This window comes from Rhinopithecus bieti, unplaced genomic scaffold (assembly GCF_001698545.2).
Source record: "Rhinopithecus bieti isolate Rb0 unplaced genomic scaffold, ASM169854v2 scaffold_1599, whole genome shotgun sequence".
Taxonomy (NCBI): domain Eukaryota; kingdom Metazoa; phylum Chordata; class Mammalia; order Primates; family Cercopithecidae; genus Rhinopithecus; species Rhinopithecus bieti.
In genome coordinates, this window is record NW_016804139.1 from 771,050 (window position 1) to 798,770 (window position 27,721).

Consider the following 27,721-nt stretch of genomic DNA (forward strand, 5'->3'; position numbering starts at 1 on the left):
TTGTAGTTTTTAGTAGAGATGGGGTTTCACCGGGTTAGCCAGGATGGTCTCGATCTCCTGACCTCGTGATCTGCCCATCTCAGCCTCCCAAAGTGCTGGGTCATTTTAAAATCTTACTATTACTTTGGAAATAGGAGTGTTTTTAGTTTGCTGAGAACTTAAACCAGTCAGGCAGCATCCTATGAACTTATCTAAATAATTTTATTTCATCATCACATCATCTGTAGGATGAAGGCATGCTTATGATCCCATTTGATAGATAAGGAAACTGAGGCTCAGAGAAGTTAACTAACTTGCCCCAAATCACAGCCAGGATTCTAGTCCAGGGCCAAAAGCCCACACTCATAACTATTCCTCATCCCAGCTCCTCTCTGTGAGCGACATTCAAGTCACTGTGGTGATGTTCATGCTGTGCGCTGTAACCCAGGCTGGGTAATGTTTGCTGATGAAAAGAAATGTCCAAAAAGCAGTTTTCAAAAGCAAACCAGTGACAGGCAAAGTATGAGTACACACCTCATTCTCTTGATCTACGTTGGTTTCTTAAATTTGAGATGAGATTGAAATTAAAACAAGCAATGTGCTCTAGAAAAATTTGGATAAATGGAATATAGGAGATCACAATTCATCCTAAAAAACATACTCTTGATACTTTTGTTCTTGAAATGTTATATGCCTACTTTTAACATTATACTTAACATTTTAAAATCTGAGGCCTCTTAGAAATGGCAGTGCTATTAAAATATACTTTTCATATAATAGAAATACAATTTTAGGTATTCTTTTGCCAGTAGACTTGGGCAATGACTCAAATAGAAAACTATGTAGTGACAGTCTTCTGAAAGTTTCTTAAGCAAACTTTTTTTAAAAAAAACTATTTTTATTAGAGTGTATAATACAGTAGAAAAGTTTTCTGGTTTTGTTTTTTCTTGGTCCCAGCTGTGTGACTTTGGTCAAGTCACTTAGCTTCTCTGGGCTTATATTTTCCCAAAAATAGATTTGGATTAGATCTTTTTAGATCTCTAATTTTATGATTGCTTATGTACCAAAAAACATTCACTGGCTGTTTAGTCGTGCTAAGCATTATAATGTTTTAAAGTAATAGCTATCAGGTCATATTTACTGATAGCTATAGTAAATATAGAGACACACAGGGACGAAAGGAGTAGAGTTCTGGAGATGACAAGAAAATCTGGTCAAAAGGAATCTGCTTGCCATCGTCTGTAAGTGCAGGCTGTGAAAATCAGGTTTCTTACAACAACATCGGTTCTCCTTAGACTAAGAAGAGCTCATGTTTGCCCACAGATCAAAACGTAGCAAAGGAAATAGAAATGGCTTCACCATGTGACTCGAGTTTTACATCTCTGCATTGGAATCTGTCTCTTACTTTCAGATTGCTGAATTCTAACTCATTCACGATCATCCGGGATGACGCTTTCGCTGGACTTTTTCATCTTGAATACCTGTAAGTTTTGTGCTTTGTCTATGTGCTGAACATTTGGTATCTTGGTAGAATTTCTGAATCGGTTTCTGTGCTGGAACAGCATCTCTGCGAGGGTTTAGGGGTGGAGAAAATGGAGAACACCCCATTCTCTTTTCAGCACTGACCTTCTATAGTTTACTTGCTTACAAACATGCTGGGGAAGGAGGAGGCTGGAGACAAAGAGGGAGCGACAAAACAAAGAAGGAGAGATATTCATTCTCTGCTGACATTTAATTTGTCTTTAGTAAGCACAATTGGAAGTTGTGTTGGGTATTTTTACCTCTCATAAGTGGGCATGGATTTGCTGATCAGCCAGAAATAGAGCGGCAGGGTTCTGAGGGTTACTTACTTTTAAGAAGGCCTCCCTATTTGGGGGCACAACTTCATGTTCATTCACTGTCCTACATCTCTTTTGCAGTATCTCCTATGAATTGCTACTGAGGGTCTAATTTCATTTTATTTTTTTCCTTAAAAAAAGGTCCCTTTCCCCTTTTTTGATGTGCAGGTTTTTCCCCTCACAATGAGCTTTCTTCTTGTTCTGATTTCTGCCTTTTCGTCCTTTCATGTCTTTTTTCCCTTGTAAGTTCTTTCATCCTTGTCTTTGGTAACTTTGTAATAATGTTAATCCTGCTATCAGATGGGATTTCCTCACTTAGCATTCAGAGGGATTTTTAAAGCCTTGTCTCATTATTTTGTCTGAGTTCAACAGGTAGGTATTGGAATTCTAGACACATCCCAGATATAAGAAATCTCTCTGCTGACTTTGTGTCTTGAGGAAAGATGTCCCTGGAGGAATTCTTTCTCCAGAGTATACATAATATGTGTATTTGCATAATACTCTGATATCGTCATATGCATAGTATGGAAAGTGTAGCAGGACTGCAATGCTAAATCTGACTAGGGTCTATCAAAGCACATACATACTCAATGGAGGTAGCAGTTGTAAAGCTATGAGTTTTCTCTTACGGTAGTTCATCTTATGGTCGAGGTTATTGGAGAGGAAGTTGGCTGAGCTCCTCAGTTTATGCTGAAGTGTATTACTGAAAAAACACCTCACTTTTAAAAACCATCATTGAGTTTTCAGTGCAAGAATCAAGAACTAATTCATTGATGATGTTGTGTTACAAAGCGCCACCCATGGAGCATCTCATCAAAGACCCTCTTACATTTGACTTAATATGATGCTGTAAACTAAAATTTAGTTCTCCTTGGTCCTAGAGAATAGTCATAGTGAATTCACATCAATTCTTTCCCATAAAGACCTTAAAGCATGGCCAGTGGTATTATTACAAGATCCCATGAGAAAACCCTGTGGGGTTTTGGTACAGAGAAAGAAGTCTGGTCCCTATTCAACTTCATTGTACTTCCTACTTCCTAGCGGCTTAGAGAGCTTGAGCTTTTCCTGCCTTGTCACCCATTTGCTTGGTGATTAGATGGTGTAGGACACGATAGACTCAAGGTTGCTGAAAACCATGCTTGACAGAATTCTCCCCCAGCAAAAAACTTTAATATGGAGATGTAAAACAAGGGAACCCCCTCAAGGGACAGTGACATTAACAGAAGTTTGAATGGCCAGGCACCATGAAATGTGGGATTGAGTAGGGGAAATGTCTGGAAGCGCTCCAGTCTTATAGAGATATGAGAATTTCTTGCCTTTGTATAGTGCTTTCTTGTTTATTTCTCCCCAAGATGTTTTTACCCATGTTGCCAGCTCAGAATTCTTTGAAGATTTCCATGCCGCTTCTGGAAGGAGTGCAGATCACACACTCACATGCATGCATTTTTGCATACATACTGCTACCACATGTAATTTGGTGTAGCTGACCTAGTCTTCAGAGATCAATTCTTATAATTCAGGAATGCTTTCAGATTTTATTCTGAAATCTTACCAACATAGTTTTTTTAGAGATACTAAGGAGAGAAAATTCATTTTAATTATATAACTTTTCCTCTTAGGTTCATTGAAGGGAACAAAATAGAAACGATTTCAAGAAATGCCTTTCGTGGCCTCCGTGACCTGACTCACCTGTAAGTCCTATGGAAAGTATTGTAAGTCCTCTAATATGTGGAGTAAGATTCGTTTCCTGGAGCCTCTCTGTTTCTTGGCTGTAAGAGTCCCTGAAGGAAACAAATTTCTAGATTACTCAAGAGGCTTCTATGGTGTCAACCAGATACTGGCTCATTGTGAGTACTCACATAGTTGTCTTTATTATCATCTCTATCAACCTGAATTGCAGTTATAGGCCACATGACTGTATGGGAATTAAGGAGCAACCTGGGGTGTGAGGGACTTGTGTTGCTTGATGGAGGAGATGGGAAGAAATTTCTTTTTTTTTAGGCAGAGTCTCACTCTGTCACCCAGGCTGGAGTGCAGTGGCGTGATCTTGGCTCACTGCAGCCTCCGCCTCCTGGGTTCAAGCCATTCTCATGCCCCAGCCTCCCGAGTAGCTAGGATTGCAGCTACATACCACCACGCCTGACTAATTTTTGTATTTTTAGTAGAGACTGGGCCTCACTATGTTGGCCAGGCTGGTCTCGAACTCCTGATCTCAGGTGATCCACCTGCCAAGGCCTCCCAGAGTGCTGGGATTACAGGCGTGAGCCACTGTGCCCAGCCGGGAAGGAAATTATTGTGAGTCTTATACCTGCTTGGCACCAGGCACAGGGCTGGGTGCTTAGTGAGCCTTCTCTTCTTCATCTTTCATAATAATCTGTGAGTCCCCATTTTACAGATTTTGGAACCAAGTCTTAGATGACTAGGTGGCATGTTGAATCAGAATTAGGATAAAGTGGAATAGAGACATTTTCATGGTTCCTCTCATTTGAATGCAAATCACTTTTTCTTTTATGTTGAATTAATCTATGGTTTCAACTAAGCTCTCTGGTTCTTTAAGAGCTTTCTAGAGATAAAATTAAAGAAATTGATTTGAAATTGGCATATGAAAATGAAGCAAGTACACACACTTAGCAAATGTATAAAATTTATAAAACTAGAAAAAATAGTGGCTGTGTTTATGAAGATGTAAAAATACTCATTGTCTTGGTAGGAGCAATTCGTTAGCCAGAAACCAGGTCCCATTTGCATGATAGGTATTTTGAGTTTGAGTAAGATAACATGTCTCATCTCTGTAGTCAGCCTGCCTGCCATAAAGACAGTTGGGAAAATTGGAGGGTTTTGACTGGAAGTGTTGGGCAGGGATGGTAGTACCTTCAGCATGTGTAACCCTGACTGGTACAGTGTGGACATAGTCATCTAATGAGGAAACCATTCACATCAAGCCCCGATATTGGCAAAGGGGTTTGTCAATAGGCCTAGCAAACACTTGATTCTGGAACGCCCACAAGTAGAGGCTCTGCTTAAGTTAAAGCCTATGGGGTAAGGAGATGAGGGCACAGACGTGGGAAGCCCAAACTTCTGTGTCAGCATAGTTGGTACTGGAGAATGTCCTAGGTCTTCATTTCTTCCTATAAAAGCCTTTATTGTTTTTCAGATTCAACCTAAGTGTGAAATCCCCAGATTCCTGTAGAGGCTACAGTTGTGGGCTTGGAGTCAATAGGCTTGAGTTTAAATCTCAAGGCCATGATTTATTAATATTGCTTAACTTTCTGAGATCAATTTCCTCCTCCATAAAATAGGGATAACTATACTGATTTCATAGGATCGCTGTACATAAAGGGTTAATGCTTGCTTGCAAAGCATCTAGCCCATTACCCATGGTAAATGCTCAAGGCATAGCTGGCATCATCATCATCATCATCATCATTCCTTCCCTCCACGCATTGAGAAGTCCCAATTTCCTCCATGACCCGTCAAGTATCTTTGGCAGTTTGGGTGGCTAGACAGAATCTGCTAAGGAGACAGCTGTGGGTGTCTGAAGAGGAACAGCTGTGGCCAGATGAGCCTGGTTCCCAGAAGTCAGGAATTAGGGATTTGTATTTGAGCAAAAGCTCTGGGCAGATTATAAACCCAAAGCCCATGTGACGGGCTGAGTTAGCCCAGATGGCAACTTTCATTTGCTCAGATGGCCATCAGCAGGAGGGTGTGAACAAGCAGGTATCATGCATGGGTATTTGCATATCTTTGTGCAGGTGTACAAAGTATCCTTGGATGCATGGACTTATATACATGAGTGTACATAACTGTGCTCATGTGTGCATGCTTATGCATTTGTTTCACGTGTTATCATGTGTACATGTGTGCAAGAGGCACCTCCTTTTCTGTGGTATGCACAGAGAACACAAACACAGAGGGAGCGAGGGAGTCCTGCACTTGGGTCCAGAGAGCACAGAATGCATTAGAGAAGAACCAGCTCATCCCAGTGAGTAGGACCACCCTGCTGTCAAGCCTACAAGTCAAGCCTCTCTTCAGCTCTCTAACCTTATTTCTCTGAGTATCTTCAGAACATCAAGCTCTCGGTGCTCCCCCACCTAATCACTGCTTTTCCTCACATCCTTTCCCTTGCCCGGGATGCTGTTTCTTCTGCCCTTGGTCTCTTGGCATCTGCCTTTTCATTCAAAGTCCAAATTAAGTTCTATCTCCCCAGTTAAGCCATTCTCCATCTTCCTCTTCACTCCTGTCATTGGCTTCATGCAGCCAGTACTTTACTGTCTACAATGACCATACTGGTTGGTGCTGTTGCCTGGGTGTTTGTTTTATCTCCCAGCAGGTTGGAAGCTCCTGGAGGGCAGGACTTTTAGTGATCTGCCCTTAGCTCTGTTCTTCCCCCAGTGTCTAGCGCAGGGCTAACCCAGCAGGACGTACTTTCTGATTTGCTAATTGATGGATGGCTTCTTTTTCTTTTTCTTTTTTTTTTTTTGAGACAGAGTCTTGCTCTGTCACCCAGGCTGGAGTGCAGTGGCCAGATCTCAGCTCACTGCAAGCTCCGCCTCCCGGGTTCACGCCATTCTCCTGCCTCAGCCTCCCGAGTAGCTGGGACTACAGGTGCCTGCCATCTCGCCCGGCTAGTTTTTTTGTATTTTTTAAGTAGAGACGGGGTTTCACCGTGTTAGCCAGGATGGTCTCAATCTCCTGACCTCGTGATCCACCCGTCTCGGCCTCCCAAAGTGCTGGGATTACAGGATTGAGCCACCGCACCCGGCCGATGGATGGCTTCTTAATGGAATTGGATTTCCCATATGTGCTCTACTTCTGGACAAGTCAGGTGACTTTCTTTTCTTTTTTTTTTTTTTGAGATGGAGTCTCACTCTGTCACCCGGGCTGGAGTGCAGTGGCATGATCTCAGCTCACTGCAACCTCTGCCTCCCGAGTTCAAGCGATTCTCCTGCCTCAGCCTCCTGAGTAGCTGGGACTACAGGCATGTGTCACCACGCCCGGCTAATTTTTTGTATTTTTAGTAGAGATGGGGTTTCACCATGTTAGCTGGGATGGTCTCGATCTCCTGACCTCATGATCTGCCTGCCTCGGCCTCCCAAAGTGCTGGGATTACAGGCGTGAGCCACCGTGCCCGACCAGGCGACTTTTAACGTTGACTCCTCTAGGCTGGAGATGTATTTAGTAATTCAAGAATTTAATATATTGTTTAGAGAATGAATCAATTCACCTCCCTCCTCTTTTAAAAACCTCTAAGCAAAGAGAAGATACCAAGTCTCTAAAGTTCACCCCCGTACTTACAGAAGTTCCTATTTGGAATTTGCTTGTTGAAGTTAAGCAGCTGATTTTTATCTTTTATGAACTTTTCCAATGCTTACAGACTCACATGCATAGGAAAAGAGACATAGATCAGGTTTCAAAGCATTGAAGGAGCTGTGCCAATCTGTAACTAAAATCTAGAACATTTGTTTCCAGCAGTCCCATGAAGCCCAAGGGACACAGAGCTGTTAAATAGTTTTAGAAATAAAATAAGTGCCATGATTTGTAGGCAAAATGAAGTGGAAAGGCAGGTGTTAAGCACTTAGTGTGAGTGGGGTGAATAGCCCATCTAAATAATTGTGCTTTCTGAAATCTAAATTGAACACTTGGAATGTTGCTAAACACTCTGCTTTTTTGGCTTTGACCATTCTGTGGATACTTATCATATCAATACAATAACTTTCAATTAGCTGAAGTTTTTAGCTAATAACGTTAATTAGCTAAAACATTGTTGTATTTTACTTTCCCGAAAAAGTGACCATCGACCAAGAAAAAAAAAATCAAAATGAACAACCCCCCTTTTAAAAATTTCCAAAAGCTCTTTCAGAGTAGCTTCAGTCTGTTTACATATTCAGCCTATTTTCCAACACAGTTAAAAATGTACAAATACATCATTTAGAAAAGAAAGGTAAAAGAGTACATGAAACTTTATTTAAATCCATTTGTGGTTACCCAGATGGAAAGGGGCATAATTCAGAAACTATGGGTCTCCCTATATTCAGTTGGTGCCTTGAAGCAAGAATATTTGGGCTCCAAGCTTTCTACTGTGCCCAGCTAACCGACTCTAGGTAGGAAGACTCATTTCTTTAATTCATCTTTCTGGGATGGGTCATTATGATGATACAGAGGATGCATTTCATAGATATCTTAAATAGTTGGGGCTGAATTGCTTACATGTTTGTCATTTATATGTTTTGCTGTTTGCATTCATATGTGTAAAATAAAACAAAAGTAGGCATCAGTTTCTTGGCTGACTCACATTAGAGTGCAGTGCCTGGGGAAATCACAAACTCAGTGTACATCATTTCAACACTCCGCGTCTTTCTACATCAACAGCCCTGCACCGTGGACATTCATCTTCACAGGATGATGACAGGGCACTGCAAAATCCTGAATCATCAGAGAAAGAGTTGATGCTGTGCATTCTAGTCTATTTCCTGGAGGTGGGGTGTGGACTAAGATGTCTTAGAATGATCTTTAACTATCACGAGCAAATGCAAAATGGTTTTGGGTCAATCTTTATTAATGTGAAAATGAAATTGATCATAGTCAATCATTCCCTTCAGGTCTAACCTTTAAGAATAAAGGTTAGAGCTGAGTGTCTTTATGTAAAAGAGTATTTACTGAGTCCGTTCTTAGAGTCACAAGTAATAGAATTCACTTAGATGGACCATTAGGAAACTTCTTGGGACAAGACTGTAAATCTTCTTTTATCACTCTCACTTTGGTGCTTAATACATTAATTCAGCAAAGATATACTGATTACCTGCTGTGTGCCAGGCACTGTTCTAGGAACTGGGGGGGATACAGCAGTGGACAGACATGTGGCTTATGTAGAGGGAGAATACACAGCCAGTAAACAAATAGATAATTAAAATATGCAGTGTGCCAAATGATGGCGGTGCAGGGAAGGGAGGTGTGCAGAGGCCTGAGAAGGTGGTGATACTTGAGGACAGACCCAAAGGAGGCAATGGAATGCCAAATGGATAGCTGGGGAAAGAATATTCCAGGCAGATGACCAAGTTCAGAGGCCTGGAGGGTAGGAGCATGCCTCACCTGTTGGAGGAATAGCAAGGAGGCCAGTGTGGCTGGATCAGAGATCCATTGAGTAGTTGGAGACCAATGAGATGGGGTCTCCTAGGTAAGCAAGAGTGGAGGTAGCCAGGCAATAAAGGGTCTTGCATGCCACTGAAGGAACTTTGGCTTTGATTCTAAGAAGCATGGGAAGCCATCTGAGGTTGAGCACATATACATAAAGAGCTTAAAAAGTGCTTTTGTAAAAAAAAAAAGGAAAGAAAATTTATATTATAATCCAGCATCTCTTATGTTATCTTTGCATAACTAAGCTCTATCTCAGTATTGATGACCAAAGCTGTGCTGTAAGTCAATAGCTTTATCTGAAGGGAATTGAGAGTGACAGGGCATGAGATAATAACTGCATTGCAATGTGACTTTCTTGTTCTAGTTCTTTGGCCAATAACCACATAAAAGCACTACCAAGGGATGTCTTCAGTGATTTAGACTCTCTGATTGAACTGTAAGTAATGAAATTTAGTTTATGTGTTCTTGTCATTGTGCCCCAGTTAATCATGTCTTTCAATCCCCTCTCACCTTTCTTTTATGCATTTCTTTTATGCTGTGCCTAAAACTCTATAACAAAGTAGTGCATCCTGGGAAATAGCATATAGTTTGTGTTGTGTTGGATTTTGCCATTTTATACTTAGCACCATGAGGCCAATGGTAAATTGCACTTGCTGGGTGGGAGGTCCCCTCCTTGAGATGGCGCGTTCACCTGCTTTATCTTCTAACGTTGCTTCTTACTGGATGTAGTTTGTTTTGTTTTGTTTTGTTTTTTAGACGGAGTCTTGCTCTGTTGCCCAGGCTGGAGTGAAGCGGCATAATCTCAGCTCACTGCAACCTCTGCCTCCCGGGTTCAAGCGATTCTCCTGCCTCAGCCTCCTGAGTAGCTGGGACTACAGGCACATGCCACTGCCCCCAGCTAATTTTTGTGTTTAGTAGAGACGGGGTTTCACCATGTTGGCCAGGCTAGTCTCGAACTCCTAACCTCAGGTGATCTGCCCACCTTGGCTTCCCAAAGTGCTATGATTACAAGCATGAGCCACCGTGCCCAACCTACTGGATGTAGTTTTAACGAGAGCTTGAAGTTTCAATTGTGTTTGTGAAAACTGTCTTCCTACAATATCCTCTTTACGTTGATGAGAACCTCTGTTGGGGGCTGCTCTTCTATCACACGTCTCCCATTTCCAGCATGGCATGGAAACCAGAGCATCTGGAGAGATGATATGTCCTCGCTGAGAGCTCTCTGGACGTTATATAGTTATGCAGTTAAATTCCCGGGTGCTGAGGAGTATTAAATAAAGTCAGTGATAGATACAAGAAACAGGAGGCATTAAATACAAAATTTTTTGAACTCTATTTTTAGGGGATTTTAAATATATCAGGGTGTTAATAATTCTGGAGTTTCGTGTTACTACCAAAACATGTCAGACACGTCTATTTCTCTTTGTATGTGTTTGTGTTTTATTTTGATTTTTAGAGATTTAAGGGGTAACAAATTTGAATGTGACTGCAAAGCCAAGTGGCTATACCTGTGGTTGAAGATGACAAATTCCACTGTTTTCGACGTGCTGTGTAGTGGTCCACCAGAGTATCAGGAAAAGAAGCTAAATGATGTGACCAGCTTTGACTATGAATGCACAACTACAGGTATTCAGAGCCTATGTCATCAGACATGGATATCTAGAATAATCTCTTTGTCTTTCTTTTAGACTGTTAACAGAGAGTGGGGAAAGGTGAATATAGAACTGTTTATCAAAATTGTTCTAGAGAAATTTTAAATATTCTAAAGAAATGAATTGATGTGGTAAGGAAAACATCTCAAAAGTTTGGGAGGATTTTTGTTAACTGCCCTGGCTTTAATTTTGCTTCTTTGCAAAATTCAAATTTCCCTAAGGGTTTCATTTTCTTAAGTCAAAGTATAAACTTGTGGGTTTGGCAAGAGAATGTTTTCAGATCAATCTAGATTTCATAGAAGGTCAGTGCAGGGAGGCCTAAATTACTCGGTTGAGACTGTTCTCTTGCTTTAGGAAGATGAAGTTCACTGGACATTTAACTAACAGACACCAGAGTTTTTTTTTTTTGAGGTGGAGTCTCACTCTGTCACCCAGGCTAGAGTGCAGCGGTGTGATCTCGACTCACTGCAACCTCCACCTCCCGAGTTCAAGCGATTCTCCTGCCTCAGCCTCCTAAGCAGCTGAGATTACAGGTGTGCACCACCACACCCAGCTAATTTTTGTATTTTTAGTAGAGACGGGATTTCACCATGTTGGCCAGGATGGTCTCGATCTCCTGACCTCATCATCTGCCCGCCTCGGCCTCCCAAAGTGCTGGGATTACAGGTATGAGCCACTGTGCCTGGCCCAAACATCAGAACTTTAAACCCAGAAATGACTTTCAGAGTCCCATGTAAGAAGAGATAACTAGGTAAATTATAACCAATGGCAAAATAGAAAATAAGAGTTAACGACTAATTATCAAAAGGAAACAACTCATGTTGAGGGAAAAATGTAAAGAAAGTTTGATTTTGTTTTCCAGGGCCTGCCACAAGCTTTCAGTTTATACATTTTTCAGGTTATAAGATAAAATTAAACTATACTTATATATATACTAACTGCTTCCACTGTCACAACATGAGGCCAAAGGTACTGGTGAGTATCTCCATTAGAAAGGCTTACGTGGGGTTTCTACAGCTTCTAAAGTCAGAGAGAGGATCAGGCCACTGTATGAAAACCTGCTTACCCGATTTATAAAAATAAACATTCAGGCTGAGAGATGGTATCTACAAAGCCTCAAGTCATGTCAGGAGAAGCAGCAGGAATGAGAAACAGAAAATAGTTACAGAAACTCAAAAGACACCAACACTCCAAGAACAAAATATCACATTTAGGCCAGTCCCCGCTACCACCGTCCAACAAATAAACAAAAACCCACAAAGTAAAAATCATTTCTAGGTATCTTTGTTTGTAAATAAGGGACCCCTGGAAGTTCTATTCTTGTCTGATAGACAACCTGAAATCTCACAAAAATGACTTTTTCTTTTATCATCGAATGGGGGCTTATTCAGCTGTGTAATTGGCAGGTGCTCCATAGTCAGCTGAGGCCATTAGGAGGTTAATTTATTGTATTTTAGGGCCAGGGCAATAAATCACAGGTCATAGTCGATAACATTTGCACCAAAAGGTGACATTCAAGACTATTTGGCATTAAATGCTAAATTAAATTAAATTGAATTAAACCAAAGCTAAACCAAAGCTCACTGAGAACTTCTCTCTACCTTTTCTCCATTTTCTCTGGAGAGTTCTCGAAATGCCAAGGTGAAATTTGCAGATTTTCCATTGTTCTCTTCATACCTGGCCATAGCGTGGAGAAACTTTGCTAATCTCTGATGGAAGTAATGGGCTGGAGGGCCGTGGGAATAGGAAATAATTTCTATAAGAAAACATATTTTCTGAACTTAGGGCCCTGGGGATGGTTGTAAAAGTGACCCAGGCTCTGAGAATTGTTATGGGAATGGTGGTAGCTTGGAACTGAGGTAACCTGTCCTCATCCCAACATGGAGCAGCAAGAGGCCTTAACACATTTTAGAGCCTTCTCTGTCTTATGCAGTGTTTGTCTTCATGAACAAGCTTCCTACTAAACTTTAGAAAGTCAGCGCTAGGCTTTCTGGTGAGAGGGAGATGATAATTCTGGCTTTGCTATGGTTTTATCCCTGTAAGACTCACAAACAGAGATGAGGCTCTTGCTGACAGTTTCTTCCATCGGGAAAAAAATGGTGCAATCAAGTTGTGACCCATCCCCAAATATAGGCCCTGATGTATAAGAACTAGGTCAACAAACTGTGAGTGTTGTGAGTGTTCGGGGTTCATTATCTTCTGTTCAGATCAAACCTCAGCCTCTGTTGCTTCATTAAAAGCTAGATGGGCAGTAGGGGCATGGGGTGGGGGGAACGAATGAGGATGGTGGAAAATGGAAAGCCAAATTCGAGAGTTCATGGTACAGTGATCGTATTCTTGCCAAAGGTTTGGAAAGAAGCACATTTTCTAAGTATGGTTGTTTTCCTTTTCAACTCAGATTTTCAGAAAAGGGGTGAGTTTTCTCCTGTCTCACTGTTTTTTCCCAGAGAGAGGAAGGTACTGTCCCCATTCTGTTCCTCGGCCAATGCGTGTAATTCATACCACAAAGCCAGCATTGGGCTGTTTCAGATCTTTAATCAGCTCTTGAACCCTTCCCTTCAAGTCTATTTTTAACCACCTCAAAAGTCCCTGTTACCTACCTATGATTCCCTGTGTTAGGTGGGTAATTCACTCAATTCCTTAGAGAAAGTGAATTTTGCATCCTAATTGTCCTGTTAGCTTCCCCTTTTCGGGGCTGATGAAAATGCAAAGAGAAATAATGCATTAATGTGCAGTTTCTCTCCCAGTAGGATCGGTGTCATGTATAATTTATTTTCTGCCAGTGCTATAAATAGCTATGTAAAAATCTGTTGATTCCGCTGGGAGAAAGGCCTAAATTGTAAGAGTCCCACTGACATCATGAACTTAATCCAGTGTGAATGGAAGTGGCAGCTCTTTTTGCAGAGTGCCATTAATATTTTAACACTAGTAAATTGATGTCACATCAATGTGTGTATTTCTAAGATCTTTCCACAAGAATGTGCTTTTGCTGTTTGTGAGAAGTAAATTTAATTGGGGGTGGGAGAAGATATTTAAATTCCTCTGGTCCTCTCTCTGATACCCACAAACATATATGCATCAACCATTTGCTTTTCATTCTCTCTCTCTCTTTTTTTTTTTTTTTTTTTTTTTGAGGCAAGGTCTTGCTCTGTCATCCAGGCTAAAGTGCAGTGGCACAATCATAGCTTACTGCAACCTCAGACTTCTGGGCTCAATTGATCCTATCCTTCCACCTCAGCTTCCAGAGCGGCTGGGACTACAGGCATGCACCATGACCCCTGGCTAATTTTTTAAATTTTCAGTAAAGAGAAGGTCTTGCTATGTTAGCTAGGCTGGTCTCAAACTCCTGGCCTCAAGCAGTCCTCCTGCCTTGGCCTTCCAAGCTGCCAGGATTACAGGCATAAGCCATCTTGTGTATCTTGCCTGGCCCCATTCTTCTTTTTTCCTTTTTTTCCTCTTCTTCCTCCTTCTCCTCCCTTTTTTTGGGGGGTGGGGGGTCTTCCATCAAGAGTTAGATTTGTAATTCAAATGATTTAACAATCTGTGTTATGCCAGATAGTATATAGAAAATATTATGAAGCCACTATGTGGGGAAAATAGATTAAAACAGGGCCACGAAAGGCTAGATTTGTAAAATGCTCTGCACTGTGACAGCTCCTTTTCATCCTGGGATTCTTCAATAAAACCAGAAACTTTCTAGTCTACACTTTAAACAGCCTGCCTTTTAAAGCAAATACTCATGTTTCTGCGAGTTCAGAGTGCAGTAGGGAGGCTAATGGGAGGGAGGAGATGAGTGAGTGGCGTGCATCGCGGGAGTGCCTAGAACCTTTGGCAGACTCGGATTAGTCGAATGCAACTGGAGATGTAGGAGAGGAATTTATGGCCATCTTGGTTGTAATTAAAAGAAAGCAGCTGTATTCTCCAAGTCCTTTTATATCCCCAGAAAAGGGGGCACATGATGACTGCTACCATTTCCCCTTTCTCTGTCTACGAGTGAACACAGAAACCAGCAAAGCCTTGTGCAGTCAACACGTGCTTTCTGGCTTCTACACTCGTTCTGCCAGTGCCAACAGGAGTGAACAGAGGTTCATTTTTTTCTGTTTTTTGTTGTTGTTGTTTGTTTGTTTTTTTATCTTTGACCAAGCAACAATTATTTTGGTGGGGGCTGGGATGAGGGGGAGCCACGACTCTTCCCTAAGTCTTCAAGCAGGCAACTGAATACTATCATTGTTGCATATATCAACTACTAAGTGATCACCATAGCACTGCAGTATATATTTACATGTATTCTTGGATTTAGTCTTACAGTAACCTTATGAAACAGACACCACCCTCATTTTACAGATGAAGAAAGAACCTGAGGGTCAGTTGTCTTGCCAAAGGTCATGCAGCTAAAAGTGGCAGGGCAAGAATCGGAAGCCCAGTTTGTCTTACCTTCGAGTCCCAGCCCTTCACCAGGATGTTCTGTTCTCAACTTGGGGATGGGAAGGTACCCCATCGACTGGAGCCACTTGTCCATACTCTCCCTCAGCCATCTCCTACCTGTTGGGCTGCAAAGGCAGCCTCTTCTTTTCTCCTCCTTCTACCCACATCTTCGTGCACCACTCAGCCTCCATCTCCTTCCCTGTAGTCTTTAGAGTGGGCTGAGAAGCAAAGCCAGTCCCCTCACACTGGTTTAGCCAACAGGTGTTCAGTAAGCACCTACTCTGCCCCCAGAATGAAGGGAGGGGCACCTCTAAAAGGTAACGTGTATTGAGCACTCACTTTGTGCTAGGCTAAGTGGGTAGGAACCATAATACCCCTGAGACCGTAGCACAGGGTTTGGTTTGGTTTCCAGTGTTCAGTGTGCCATTTGGGGAGCGTACCATTCATTCTGAACGTGCAGTGGGGTTGTCTGCTGACAGGTAATCCCAAGCTAGGGGTTATAAAAACTGGAGATAAAGGGTCAGGTAAGTTTGAGAAGCACCACATCAAACAAAACAAAACAGACTTCTTCCCTACAAGGGCTGTTCTGAGAGAGCTGGAAGTACGGCATTTTCCAAACTCACTGGACCGCAGCCCCCACCTTGTCACAGCGTGATATGCATGACAGTTTTGAGAATGTTGCTGTGCAACGTCCTGTCTGTCTTACCACTTTGAAAGCCAAGTCTCACCAAATATGCTTAAAACTCAGATCCTTTAGCCAAACTCGGGAAGCCGTTTCTCCACAGGAAGCTGTAGTAGAAGCTGTGCATTCTGTCTGATAGTCCTGCACAAGCCAGGACTCTTTCTGGAATGTCCCAGAGTAAAATACACTGTGATGTTTGTGTTGCTTCTCTCCTGTCCTCCTCCTCCTCCCCAGTCCTTTTCAGAGCTGATGTGATGATGGAAAGGTGATGGTGGTTGATAATCCCTGCAGGAGGTTTTATGAATGCTTTTCTTTTTAAACACCCGTTCCCAGATTTTGTTGTTCATCAGACTTTACCCTACCAGTCGGTTTCAGTGGATACGTTCAATTCCAAGAACGATGTGTACGTGGCCATTGCGCAGCCCAGCATGGAGAACTGCATGGTGCTGGAGTGGGACCACATCGAAATGAATTTCCGGAGCTATGACAACATTACAGGTGTGTTGTGGCTTTGATCAGATGTGTTGAACTAATTTTCCACAAGCCCATGGGAGAAGGAACGCCCTCTGTATTGAGGGAGAGCTCTGCCCTCTAACCTGGTTAGAGCTGGGGAACACGTCCCAGCCTACCCTCTGGGTCTCTCCAGTTTTTGTCTTAGTGTGGTCTGTTACTGGGAGAGTGGAAACCTCAGGTAGTGATCCTGCTTACTATTGATGACCATTTAGAGGTTGCACGTGGTGGGAGGCATTTTCTAGTAGAGGTGAGAAGTCACACTGAGAATTCCTTGTTCTGAGCAGTATGGGAGCCCAGGTCTGTACCAGCTTTGTAGCAACTAAATTATGCTTTGACTTTCGTTAAGCTGATTGTTAACTAATATGCTAACAAACACACAAACACACCCTATAGCTTGTTCCTAGTGCCCTTTGCTAAGTCCTAGTGATCATTGCTTTCTTTTAGTAAGTACGTACAAAATAAGAATAAATAGATCCCTAAATTAGGCATTTGGGATATGAATTAGTTAACACTTCTTTCAGTGCTGTCATGGGATCCCAGTGCCTTAGCCTTACTAAGTGTGGACTGTCTACTTGCTTTTGAAATAACCTTTGAAAGACTTCATTTATCAACATGCAATCTGATAAGAATACTGTGTAAACAGTGCCACAAATGTCTAATCATCACTCCAGGAGAGGATTTCCTTTAGAGGCTCCTGATGTGGCCTTAGAGCAGTGTTTTACTGTTGCAGCAAGAAGCATATTCAGGTAGAATTTCTGGGTTGGGAGGCTCCTAAGAGTCTCCCAAGCACCAAGTGGCTTCACAGCAGGTACGGGGATGTGGGGAGGCGGGGAGAGCTGCTAATGAGCCTTATCTCACAGTGTATCTCGGTGTGAGATGTACATCGGATGCTCCGAGGATACCATTTCAGATGAGCTGGCCACCGTCGGGCCATCTGGCCTCCCAGTGCTGAGCTCACCTTCCGGAGAGTAGCGCTCTTGGAAGTGCAGACTCAGCACAGAGCGGCACAGGTGAACCTGCCGTGGAAGCCAAGAACAAGGGATATGAGGAAGTGAGTCCATGCCCACGTGGTTTTGTTCTTCCCTCTTCGTCCTGACGTGGAAGATAGGGGAGGGGAGGATGTGCTGGCCTCTCTGCCTTTTCTCCCCGTCTCTAGGGTAGGAGATGGGAGCAGAATGAAGCTTTGCTGCTTTTTGTTCTTTGTTTTTTCGTGGGTTTTTTTTGTTTTGTTTTGTTTTGTTTTGTTTCGTTTTGTTTTGTTTTTTTGAGACAGGCTCTTACTCTGTCACCCAGGCTGGAGTGCAGTGATGCAATCTTGCCTCATTGCAACCTGGAACTCCTGGGCTCAAGGGATCCTCCTGCCCCAGCCTCCTGAGTGGCTGGGACTACAAGCACACACCACTGCACCCAGCTAATTTTTTATTTTTTGTAGAGACAGGGTCTCACTATGATGCCCAGGCTGGTCTCAAACTCTTGAGCTCAAGGGATCCTCCTGCCTTGGCTTCCCAAAGTGCTGGGATTATAGGCTTGAGCCACCGTGCCTGGCTGAGCTTTGGTCTTGAACAAGTTCCAGTGCCGATGTTGGCTGTGAGCCTGTGAGGCACCAGGGCCTAGTTTATCCCATTGGAAGCTCATAACAGCCCTTGGAGTTACATCTGCCCATAGGTTGGAGGACAAAAGCTCTCTTCTTTAGAGAGAGGAGGCATACATACTAGAAAGAGCTCAGCTTTTGAAAACTGATGCACATGGATTGTACTCCCAACTCTGCCGTGGACTGGGAAGTACCTGTGCCTTTGAGGCTTGGTTTTCTCATCTGGGAAATGGGGAATGGATGTGCCTCATGTGGATGCTGTGAGGACTGAGTGCACAGAGCAGGCACTTCTCAAAGCCGCCATCCTTTTCACAGCCTTACAAATGATGAGGTCCAGACTCAGGTGTGTCCAGTCACCCACTGTTTATTCAGGGCCGAGCCCGGGGTTTCTCATGGTTGTACCCCACTGGATTTCTCTCCCAGGTTGACCTTGGTAGGACAGCCTTGTCTTTCTTTTTTTTTCTTCTTCTTCTTCTTCTTATTTTAGATGGAGTCTCACTCTGTCGTCGTGCTGGAGTGCAGTGGCACAGTCTCGGCTCACTGCAACCTCTGCCTCCTGGGTTCAAGCGATTCTCCTGCCTCAGCTCCCTGAGTAGCTGGGACTGTAGGCACCCACCACCACACCCAGCTAATGTTTTTTATTTTTAGTAGAGACGGGGTTTCGCTATGTTGGCCAGGCTGGTCTCAAACTCCTGCCCTTCTGATATATGGCAGCTGGTGGTGTTCTTAAATTTATTCATTCATTCCAAAGATTTCTTGAACATTTACTCTGAGCCAGGCATGTTCTTGGTGCTGGGGACACGGCAGTGAATAAACCAGATAAAATTCTGGCCGGGAGTAATGGCTCATGCCTGTAATCCCAGCACTTTGGGAGGCCAAGGCAGGTGGATCATGAGGTCAGGAGTTTGAGACCAGCCTGGCCAATATGGTAAAACCTTGTCTCTACTAAAAATACAAAAATTAGCCAGGCGTGGTGGTGGGCGCCTGTAATCCCAGCTACTTGGGAGGCTCAGGCAGAAGAATTCCTTGAACCCGGGAGGCAGAGGTTGCAGTGAGCCAAGATCGTGCTGCTGCTCTCCAGCCTGGGTGACAGAGCAAGACTCCATCTCAAAAAAACAAAACAAAACATAAAAACCTTTGCCCTCAGGAGTTTCCATTCTAATGGGAGAAAGAGACAGTAAGAAAGAATATTCGTATTGTAATAATTATCGTAAAAATAATTGTAGTATTAAAAAAAAAAACACGTCAGACAAAAATGTGCTGAGGAGGGGAAATAAAGTGAAGAAGGAAGATGTGGAGTACTGTGTGTGGGAGGATTTGAAGCCTTGGGTAAAGTGTCCAGGAGAGGCCTCATCAAGAAGGTGCTACTTGAATAAGACCTGTGGGATCGGTGGGATTGGTTCCCATGGAGAGGGGGGAAGAGCATTCCAGGCAAAGGAGCAGCAAGTGCATAGGTAGAGGCAGGAGAGCATCTTTCCTGTTTGAAGAACATCCAGGGGGATGGTTTGGCATGAGCAAAATGAGCCAGCGCAGAGTTGCAGTTGATGAGTCCGAAGTCAGAAAGGCTCATCATGGAGTCTCACAGGTCCTAGGAAGGACTTGGCTTTTCTTCTGAATGTCCTGCAAAGCCGTGGAGGGTTTTGTGCAGAGGCAGGAGGATGCAGGTACCTAGCTAAGAGGCTGGACTGTGTCCAGCTACCGGGTCAAATATAGACTTTTGGAGTGAGGGCACAAAGGTGGAAGCACAGTGGCCAGCTAAGAGGCTATGAAAAGAATCTGGAACCCAGGCAAGCAAGCATGGCCTGGACCCAACGGAGGCCACAGAGCTGGTGGGGAGGAAGTCAGTGCTATCCAAGTGGGTGTGGCTGGGGTCAAAGCCCTGCTGGACCTTGTTAGTTTCCAAGGATTCCTCAGCCCTTCAGTCTCCAAGTCTGAATCATCCCACAGCTCGGCGGCCATGACATGAAGCCCACCTGGCTCCTCTTTTCACCACCAAGCCCGAGAAATGAGTTCCAACGTCAGACTGGCTTTTGATCATCCTGGCTCCAGCCCTGACTGGTTGGTGGCCGTGGCCAAGTGATTTAATGTGCATGAGCCCCTTTCATCTGTAAAGTGGAGATTTTAGGAATTTCCACTTTATCTATAAAATGGGATCAGCATAGTATTGGACTCAGGGAAATACTATAAGGAATTTTTTTTTTTTTTTTTTTAGACAGAGTCTCACTCTTGTCACACAGGCTGGAGTGCAGTGGTGTGATCTTGGCTCACTACAACCTCCACCTCCCAGATTCAAGCGATTTTCCGGCCTCAGCCTCCCGAGTATCTGGGATTACAGGCACACACCACCATGCCTGGATAATTTTTGTATTTTTAGTAGAGATGGGGTTTCACCATGTTGGCCAGGCTATTCTCAAACTCCTGACCTCAGGTGATTCACCCGCCTCAGCCTCCCAAAGTGTTAGGATTACAGGCCAATACTGTAAGGATTTAATGGGGATAAAATAGGAACAACCCTCCTTTTCCCCCCACAGACTCTACCTTTTTGATTCCCATTAAAACTGCTCCACAACTTGCATGAGTGTAGGGACTGCAGAGAGCAGCAGACTTCCCTGAGGGAGGTAGAAGGTGGTGCTACAGAAGGAAGGAGGGAGGAGAGGAGCTGTCTCGCTCCATGGAGGGAGGAGAGGAGCTGTCTCTTGGTAGCTGGCATTGAGCCTGGCATGAGGGAAAGCCCTACAGCACACGTGGGTAGGCAAGGACGCTGCCCTGGGTGCTACTTGCCTAGAAGAAGAAGGAGGTAAATGGATCATTCTCCCTCCCTGTGCTGTGCATACCTCATTTGACATCTTGTTTGGCTGTGGGGTCGTCCCCAAGTTGACAAGGGCGGGGCAGGATTTTCTCAATCCATGCACTTCCTCCTTTGCCGGCCTAGTGACCATGTTGCCAAAGGGACGGCTCTAGCTGTCCATGTGCCCCAGGGGAGAGAGAGAAACCCACGGTCATGTTCACCATGAGGTTCGCTTCCCCTTGTTCTCTCTACACCTCATCTCGGCTTTCTCAATTTTGGTTTATTTTGTTTGCCTTTTGATTTCTGCAGGCTAAGTATGTTCCAACCTGTAATCCCTCTTCCTACGTTCACCACCCCCACCCGCCACACACATGCACACAATGATCTGTCTGCTACTGACAACTCCACGGCTAACCTGGACAGAGTGTGTTTCAGAGCATCTCCAGGAAAGGAATTCCTTCTGTTTCATGCGGTCCTTTGGCTGTGACAGGCAGACCTCTAGAATGCTTCTGGGGGGCGGTGGCCTCCATAGCCAGGTGCTCAAGAAGAGACGAGGAGCCTGCACTCTCAATTAGTGTTGGCAGGGTGGAAGTCAATGCTGCTTTTGAAGAGCAGTTTGGCAGTTAAAACCCAAAAGCTTAAAAATGTGCACAACATTTGCCCCAGCAATTCTTACACTTGAGAACACTGCCAGATGGTATCAAAACATGTTATTTAACAATATTTCAAAGGAAATGTTATTTTACAATAAGAAAACCTAGAAATAACTGCAATGTCCAACAGTAGAGCATTAATTAAATACAATATGGTGCATCCATGCAATGAGATTCTGTGTAGTGTCAAACAATATCAAGTTGTTGAAGAATCATCAGCATGAGGAAATGTTCACAGCATGGGCGCCACGTGAAAAAAAGGTAGATTGTAAAATATCTATGGATAACATAAACCCCAGTTTTTGAAAAAAGAATATTTGAATATGTGCATAGATTAAACATTAAATAATATATCAAGATATTTGGTGTTATTTCTCATCTATAGTACAACTAGTTTGTATTTTCTCCTTTGTGCTTTTTGGTTCTTTGGTAGCAGAGTATAGACTGAGGCCAAACTATCTGAATTTAAATCTCAGTCTCTACCACATACTAGCTGTGTGACTTTTACTAAATTACTTAACTTCTCTGTGCCTCAGTTTTACCCTTCGTAAAATGGGGATGATGCTGCTGCTAAGAATAGTATATGCCTCATATAGTTGTTACAAGGATTAAATAAGTAAATGCATGTAGAGTACTTAGAATAGTGCCTGGTGATAGCTACATACTTTTTTTTTTTTTTTTTTTTGAGACAGAGTCTCGTTCTGTCGCCCAGGCTGGAGTGCAGTGGTGTGATCTCGGCTCACTGCAAGCTCCACCTCCCGGGTTCACGCCATTCTTCTGCCTCAGCCTGCCGAGTAGCTGGGACTACAGGCGCCCGCCACCATGCCTGGCTAATTTTTTTGTATTTTTAGTAGAGACAGGGTTTCACTGTGTTAGCCAGGATGGTCTTGATCTCCTGACCTCGTGATCCGCCCACCTCGGCCTCCCAAAGTGCTGGCATTACAGGCATGAGCCACCGTGCCTGGCCCACCTATACACTTTTTACATTTTACCTCTTAGTATTTTCAAAATTTGCTCTGGTAATCATTTAACACACATATCCTCAGGGAAAAACAATGCAATAATTAGTTTTAAACAAGGAAAAGGGATTAGGTCCTTGCGGGAAGGCCAGAATGGTGAAAGAGAAAAGTAAATGCCACTCTGAAAACCACCCAGTGTCAGCTCCCAAAGCCAATCCTTAGGATAGAAATGGAATCATCCTTAGAATTTGGGATTCTGGCCAATTTCGCTTTGGTCCAAATTACGTAGAAAATGAAAGAAATAACCTTTAATCGAATGATCTAGATGGAGGATCAGTGGTCTTGTGGGTGGTCCTTTGCTTAGTGGTTGGTCTTCTGGAATGGGGAGGTCTGGGGGGCATCTGGGTGCAGGGTGAGAAGGGATGGTGGGAGGTGAGCCAGAGAGGAGAGTCACCATGGAAAATGGTCCCCTATCTCTGCAAAGTCTTAGTTTTATGATGCCTGAACGAGATCATTCAGACTATTGCTCCTTCTTTAGATATTTATGCATGCCCACTATGGGCAAGCACTAAGGGGCAAGGTCTTGTGATTACTGTGACAATTGCTTCAATTGTCCAATAATGATAGCCACTAATGATCAATCACCCCCTAGATGCCAGTGCTCCATGCTAGAAACGCTTGCCATGAATGATCTCATTTCATCCTTACAGTCACTTGTAAGATCAGGGCTGGCTGCATCTTCAATCTCATTTTATGAATGAGGAACGGGAGCACAGAGTTGGGTTAACTGGCACAGAGTCAGAAAGCTTACAAGGTGCAGGGCTGGGCTTTGAACCCTAGGCCACCTGGTGTGTGTCATAAGGTTTAACCCTACTCTTTCTGCCTCCACTTGGCTTCCTTTGTTTCTGGAAATCAAGAGAGCCCAAATGTGTTCAAGAACACTCAGAAATCTTTTTCTCCTGCCTCTGAGACCTCACTCCTGCCTTTTTACCATCCCTGACCCATCTGCACCACCAGGAGAAGCCTGTTTAACTGCCTCCTTCTGCCATATGGAGTCAGGAAATACTTTTTTTTTTTTTTTTTCCCAAGGATACACATTTTTTAACTGACAAATTAAAATTGTGTCTATTTATTTGTGTATAAAATGTTGTTTTGAAATATGTATAGATTGTGGAAAGGCTAAATCAAGCTATTTAATGTAGCTTTATTAAAAAGCATGACGATAATTCCTTTGGTGCATTAGTGAGTTTCCTGAATTGTATGCCTGCCTCTGAGGACTCCAGAGGCCCTGATGACCTCACTTGACCATTTCTATGGAAGCACATTTTTAGACAATTTTAAAAAATTGTTTTAATTGTGGCAAAATACACAAAGCACAAAATGTACTATCTTAGCCATGTTTTAATATACTGGTCAGTAGTGTTAGATACATTCACATTGTTGTATAACTAACCTCCAAACGCTTTTCATCTTGAAAAACTGAAACTCTGCCATTAAATGACAACTCCTCATTTCCCCCATCCCACAGCCCCTGAAAACCACTCCTTTCCTTTCTGTCTGTATACATCTGACTGCTCTAGGTACCTTATATAAGTGGAATCATATACTATTTGTCTTTTTGTGACTGGCTATTTCACTTAGCTTAATGCCCTCAAAGTCCATCCACATTGTAGCATATGTCAGAATTTTCTTCCTTTTTAAGGCTGAATAATATTCCATTTTATGTATATGCCACATTTTGTCTATCTATTCATCCATTGAAGCAATCTGAGTTGCTTCTACCTTTTGGCTATTGTGAAGGATGATGTTATAGGTGTCTTAGTCTGTTTGGGCTGCTGCAACAGAATACCATAGACTGAGTGGCTTATAAACAACAGAAATTTATTTCTCATAGTTCTGGGGCTGGGAAGTCCAAGATCAAGACACTGGCAGATTTAGTATGTGGCAAGAACCCACTGCATAGCTGACCACCTCTTTGCTGTGTCTTTATGTCGTGGAAGGGCAGAGGGAGTTGGAAGGGCACTAATCCCATCCCCGAGGACTCAGCTCCCATGAACTAATCACCTCCCAAAGGCCCCACCACCAAATACCATCACATTGGAGATGAGGTTTCATCATATGCATTTGGAGAGACCATAAACATTTGGTCTATAGCATTAGGTGTACAGATATCTCTTTGAGTCACTGCTTTCAATTATTTTGGGTATATACCAAGAAGTGGAATTGCTGGCTCGTAGGGTAAGTCCATGTTTACTGTTTTCCATAGTGGCTGTGCCATTTCACACTCCCACCAGCAGTGTACAAGAGTACAAGTGGAGATGCGTTTTTAGCTGTAGTTGCACTAATCTCTCCTTTATTTTGGAGCACAGGTCAGTCCATCGTGGGCTGTAAGGCCATTCTCATCGATGATCAGGTCTTTGTGGTGGTAGCCCAGCTCTTCGGTGGCTCTCACATTTACAAATACGACGAGAGCTGGACCAAATTTGTCAAATTCCAAGACATAGAGGTCTCTCGCATTTCCAAGCCCAACGACATTGAGCTGTTTCAGATCGACGACGAGACGTTCTTTGTCATCGCAGACAGCTCGAAGGCTGGTCTGTCCACAGTTTACAAATGGAACAGCAAAGGATTCTATTCTTACCAGTCACTGCATGAGTGGTTCAGAGACACGGATGCGGAGTTTGTTGATATCGATGGAAAATCGCATCTCATCCTGTCCAGCCGCTCCCAGGTCCCCATCATCCTCCAGTGGAATAAAAGCTCTAAGAAGTTTGTCCCCCATGGTGACATCCCCAACATGGAGGACGTACTGGCTGTGAAGAGCTTCCGAATGCACAATACCCTGTACCTTTCCCTCACCCGCTTCATCGGGGACTCCCGGGTCATGAGATGGAACAGTAAGCAGTTCGTGGAGATCCAAGCTCTTCCATCCCGGGGGGCCATGACCCTGCAGCCCTTTTCTTTTAAAGATAATCACTACCTGGCCCTGGGGAGTGACTATACATTCTCTCAGATATACCAGTGGGATAAAGAGAAGCAGCTATTCAAAAAGTTTAAGGAGATTTATGTGCAGGCGCCTCGTTCATTCACAGCTGTCTCCACCGACAGGAGAGATTTCTTTTTTGCATCCAGTTTCAAAGGGAAAACAAAGATTTTTGAACATATCATTGTTGACTTAAGTTTGTGAAAGTGTGGTGGGTGAAATTAAAAGACATGTAGCATTAGGGTCTCACAAGAGAGGACCAAGAAAAATCAACACACAAATCAAAGCCAGGCTCAGAGCCCTGAAATTAAAAAGCACTGAAATAGTTAGATGTTTTCAAACTTTTAGAACTCACATTTTAATCAGGGATTGCATTTATTGGCTAACTGCATGACATGCCCATTCTACCATTTTAAAAAACATCTTAAAGCCTGTAATTTCTGAGAAAAGAGTACAGCATTTACTCTTATCATCTAGAAATGTATTATGCCTTTTTTCCTCGTTTTTAATGAGGAAGAAGAAAATTGGATAAGATGGGACAGCTCTTATAATGATATAAAAAAACAAACTTTGAGCCCCTCTTATTCCACTTTAGCAATCTTTTTGGTAAGAACTCTTAAGCCAAAAGTCAGCTGAAAAGATTTGCTGATTATTAGTTTAAAAATCTTGTAACACTCAGCAGTGCTATTTTGAGTCATCCCAGTTTCCTAAAAGTAATGCCCAGTCTTCCTGAATCCTCCTTAATAGCAGAACCTTGGTGATTTTGTTGGCTCATATGAATGCTTGTCATGGATATGTTAGCAATTTAACATTTGACATTGCGTCCTCTGCCACAAAGACAATACTCCGGTGACACATGTCTAGACCCAGCACAGGCTGTAGGCCCAGCAGCAACTCAAAGGAGTTTCTCCCTCTTTCTTATGGTTCAAAGCTGACCCTGTGGTGGCCAGAGCAGTAATGCTTGTTTGATGCTCTTCATGGCTCATCTGCTTCCCGGAACCCACCCGTTGAGTTTGTGGGTAACCAGCAGACAGGCCAAACACTGAATGGTGCTTTTCATTTCATCCTTTAGAGGGATGAAACAGTTATTTCTGTCCGATGAGCATTTGGTAGAATTTTTGAAGTGAGATTTTACGAAGGCAAAGAGGACTTTACACAGATCTCAACCTGCTTTGAAACCTAGAGGTGGTCCTTTGATTTGTGCGTGTCCTTGCCCTCTGGACAACTGAATATTTCAAGTAATCGAATACCAACTTCCCTGCCAGCCCACCTGCCTTCCGCCCCGCTTGTGTAACAGTCCCGTTTTGTTGAGTTGCTGCTCTTGCAGCTGTCAGTTCAGCTCACACCAAATCACAACCCAAGATACTCAGATAGGAAGACTCCTTCCTCTCCCAGTATTTTCCCAAAGGAAAATCCCCCAGACCCATATGCTCACAGGGCCCACGTGTTGGCAGTGGAATCAGCCTGTGCAGGCTGGGGATCTCAGACTGATCAGTAGGGGCCAGCTTTGGAGCCAGCCAAGCTGAATCCCACACTCCAGGTCTGTGCTCAAGAGACCAGATGGTGTATTTCCAAATGGGCCTCTCTGGTATGGGCAATAGGGAAGCTCCTGGGGTTCGGTTATGTGGAAGATTCTTACGGGATGTTCCACCTGGTTAGCTGGTTCTCTTCAGAGAATATAAAGTGAATGCCTTTAGGGGTAGCTCTGAGAGAGAAATCCAACAACTTCATTCCTAGCCATGAAAGTAGCACGATCATATTGTACTGTATTGTTATTGTAAAATGATTATTTGCCATGTCATGAGTAGGTAGATGTTTTGCCACAAATATGAATGTGTTTGTTGTTTCCTGACTTTAAGCAATGAAGACTGAGACAATAAATAGCACTCAGAGAATGAAGCATTGATGTTACATCAGCACTCTTGGGTAACATTCTGGGACTGTAGGCTGAGGCTTCCAGCCTCAGAAACCACGGATTTGAGTGAACGAACTCACCCACACATAGTAGTGTTGTTACTTGAAACTTCTACAAATACCAAGCGAACAGGAGAAAAGTGGTTTGTTTTCATTTTTAAGTGCAAATTACTTTTCTTCTGCTTTTTTTTTTTTTTTTTTTTTTTTTTTTTTTTTTTTTTTTTTTTTTTTTTTATTGCCTTCTTGGTTTATTTGAATAGGCTACAAATGCCCAGGTTCCCCCACTAGAGGCTGAAAGGGGAAGAGCTCTGCCGCTCCTCCAGCCCTAAAGATGGCAAGCTATTCTTTCTGTTGCATGGAACCCCTCAGACAAACTGAGCAGAAAAATGGGTACTTGGCAAACTGTAGGAGATATTTAGACAGTCCCAGCAATTATGCCAGATCAAAGTAATGTTCCCAATTCCAGCCACCTGTAGGGACGGCAAGGTGGCATCTTTTCACAGTGTTGCCACTGCAGAGAGGTGTCACATTCCCAGCTGTACCTCTGAGGGTCAATTAGCGACTAAGCCCCCTGCACTCACTATTCTGATCACATTGCCAGATTCTGGGA

The 27,721-nt window shown here is 43.3% G+C and overlaps 1 protein-coding gene across 1 annotated transcript in view; it reads left to right on the forward strand.

The window, feature by feature from the left end:
- The window catches only part of LGI2 (leucine rich repeat LGI family member 2), a 29,785-nt gene extending 2,677 nt beyond the window's left edge, over positions 1 to 27,108 (forward strand). Inside the window, exons 3-8 of the mRNA XM_017866734.1 lie at positions 1,391 to 1,462; positions 3,437 to 3,508; positions 9,316 to 9,387; positions 10,408 to 10,577; positions 16,044 to 16,208; positions 24,584 to 27,108. Of these exons, the coding sequence (XP_017722223.1) occupies positions 1,391 to 1,462; positions 3,437 to 3,508; positions 9,316 to 9,387; positions 10,408 to 10,577; positions 16,044 to 16,208; positions 24,584 to 25,401 (1,369 nt within the window). The 3' untranslated portion in view covers positions 25,402 to 27,108. The remainder of the gene's footprint in view (positions 1 to 1,390; positions 1,463 to 3,436; positions 3,509 to 9,315; positions 9,388 to 10,407; positions 10,578 to 16,043; positions 16,209 to 24,583) is intronic.
- The last annotated feature ends 613 nt before the right edge of the window (positions 27,109 to 27,721 follow it).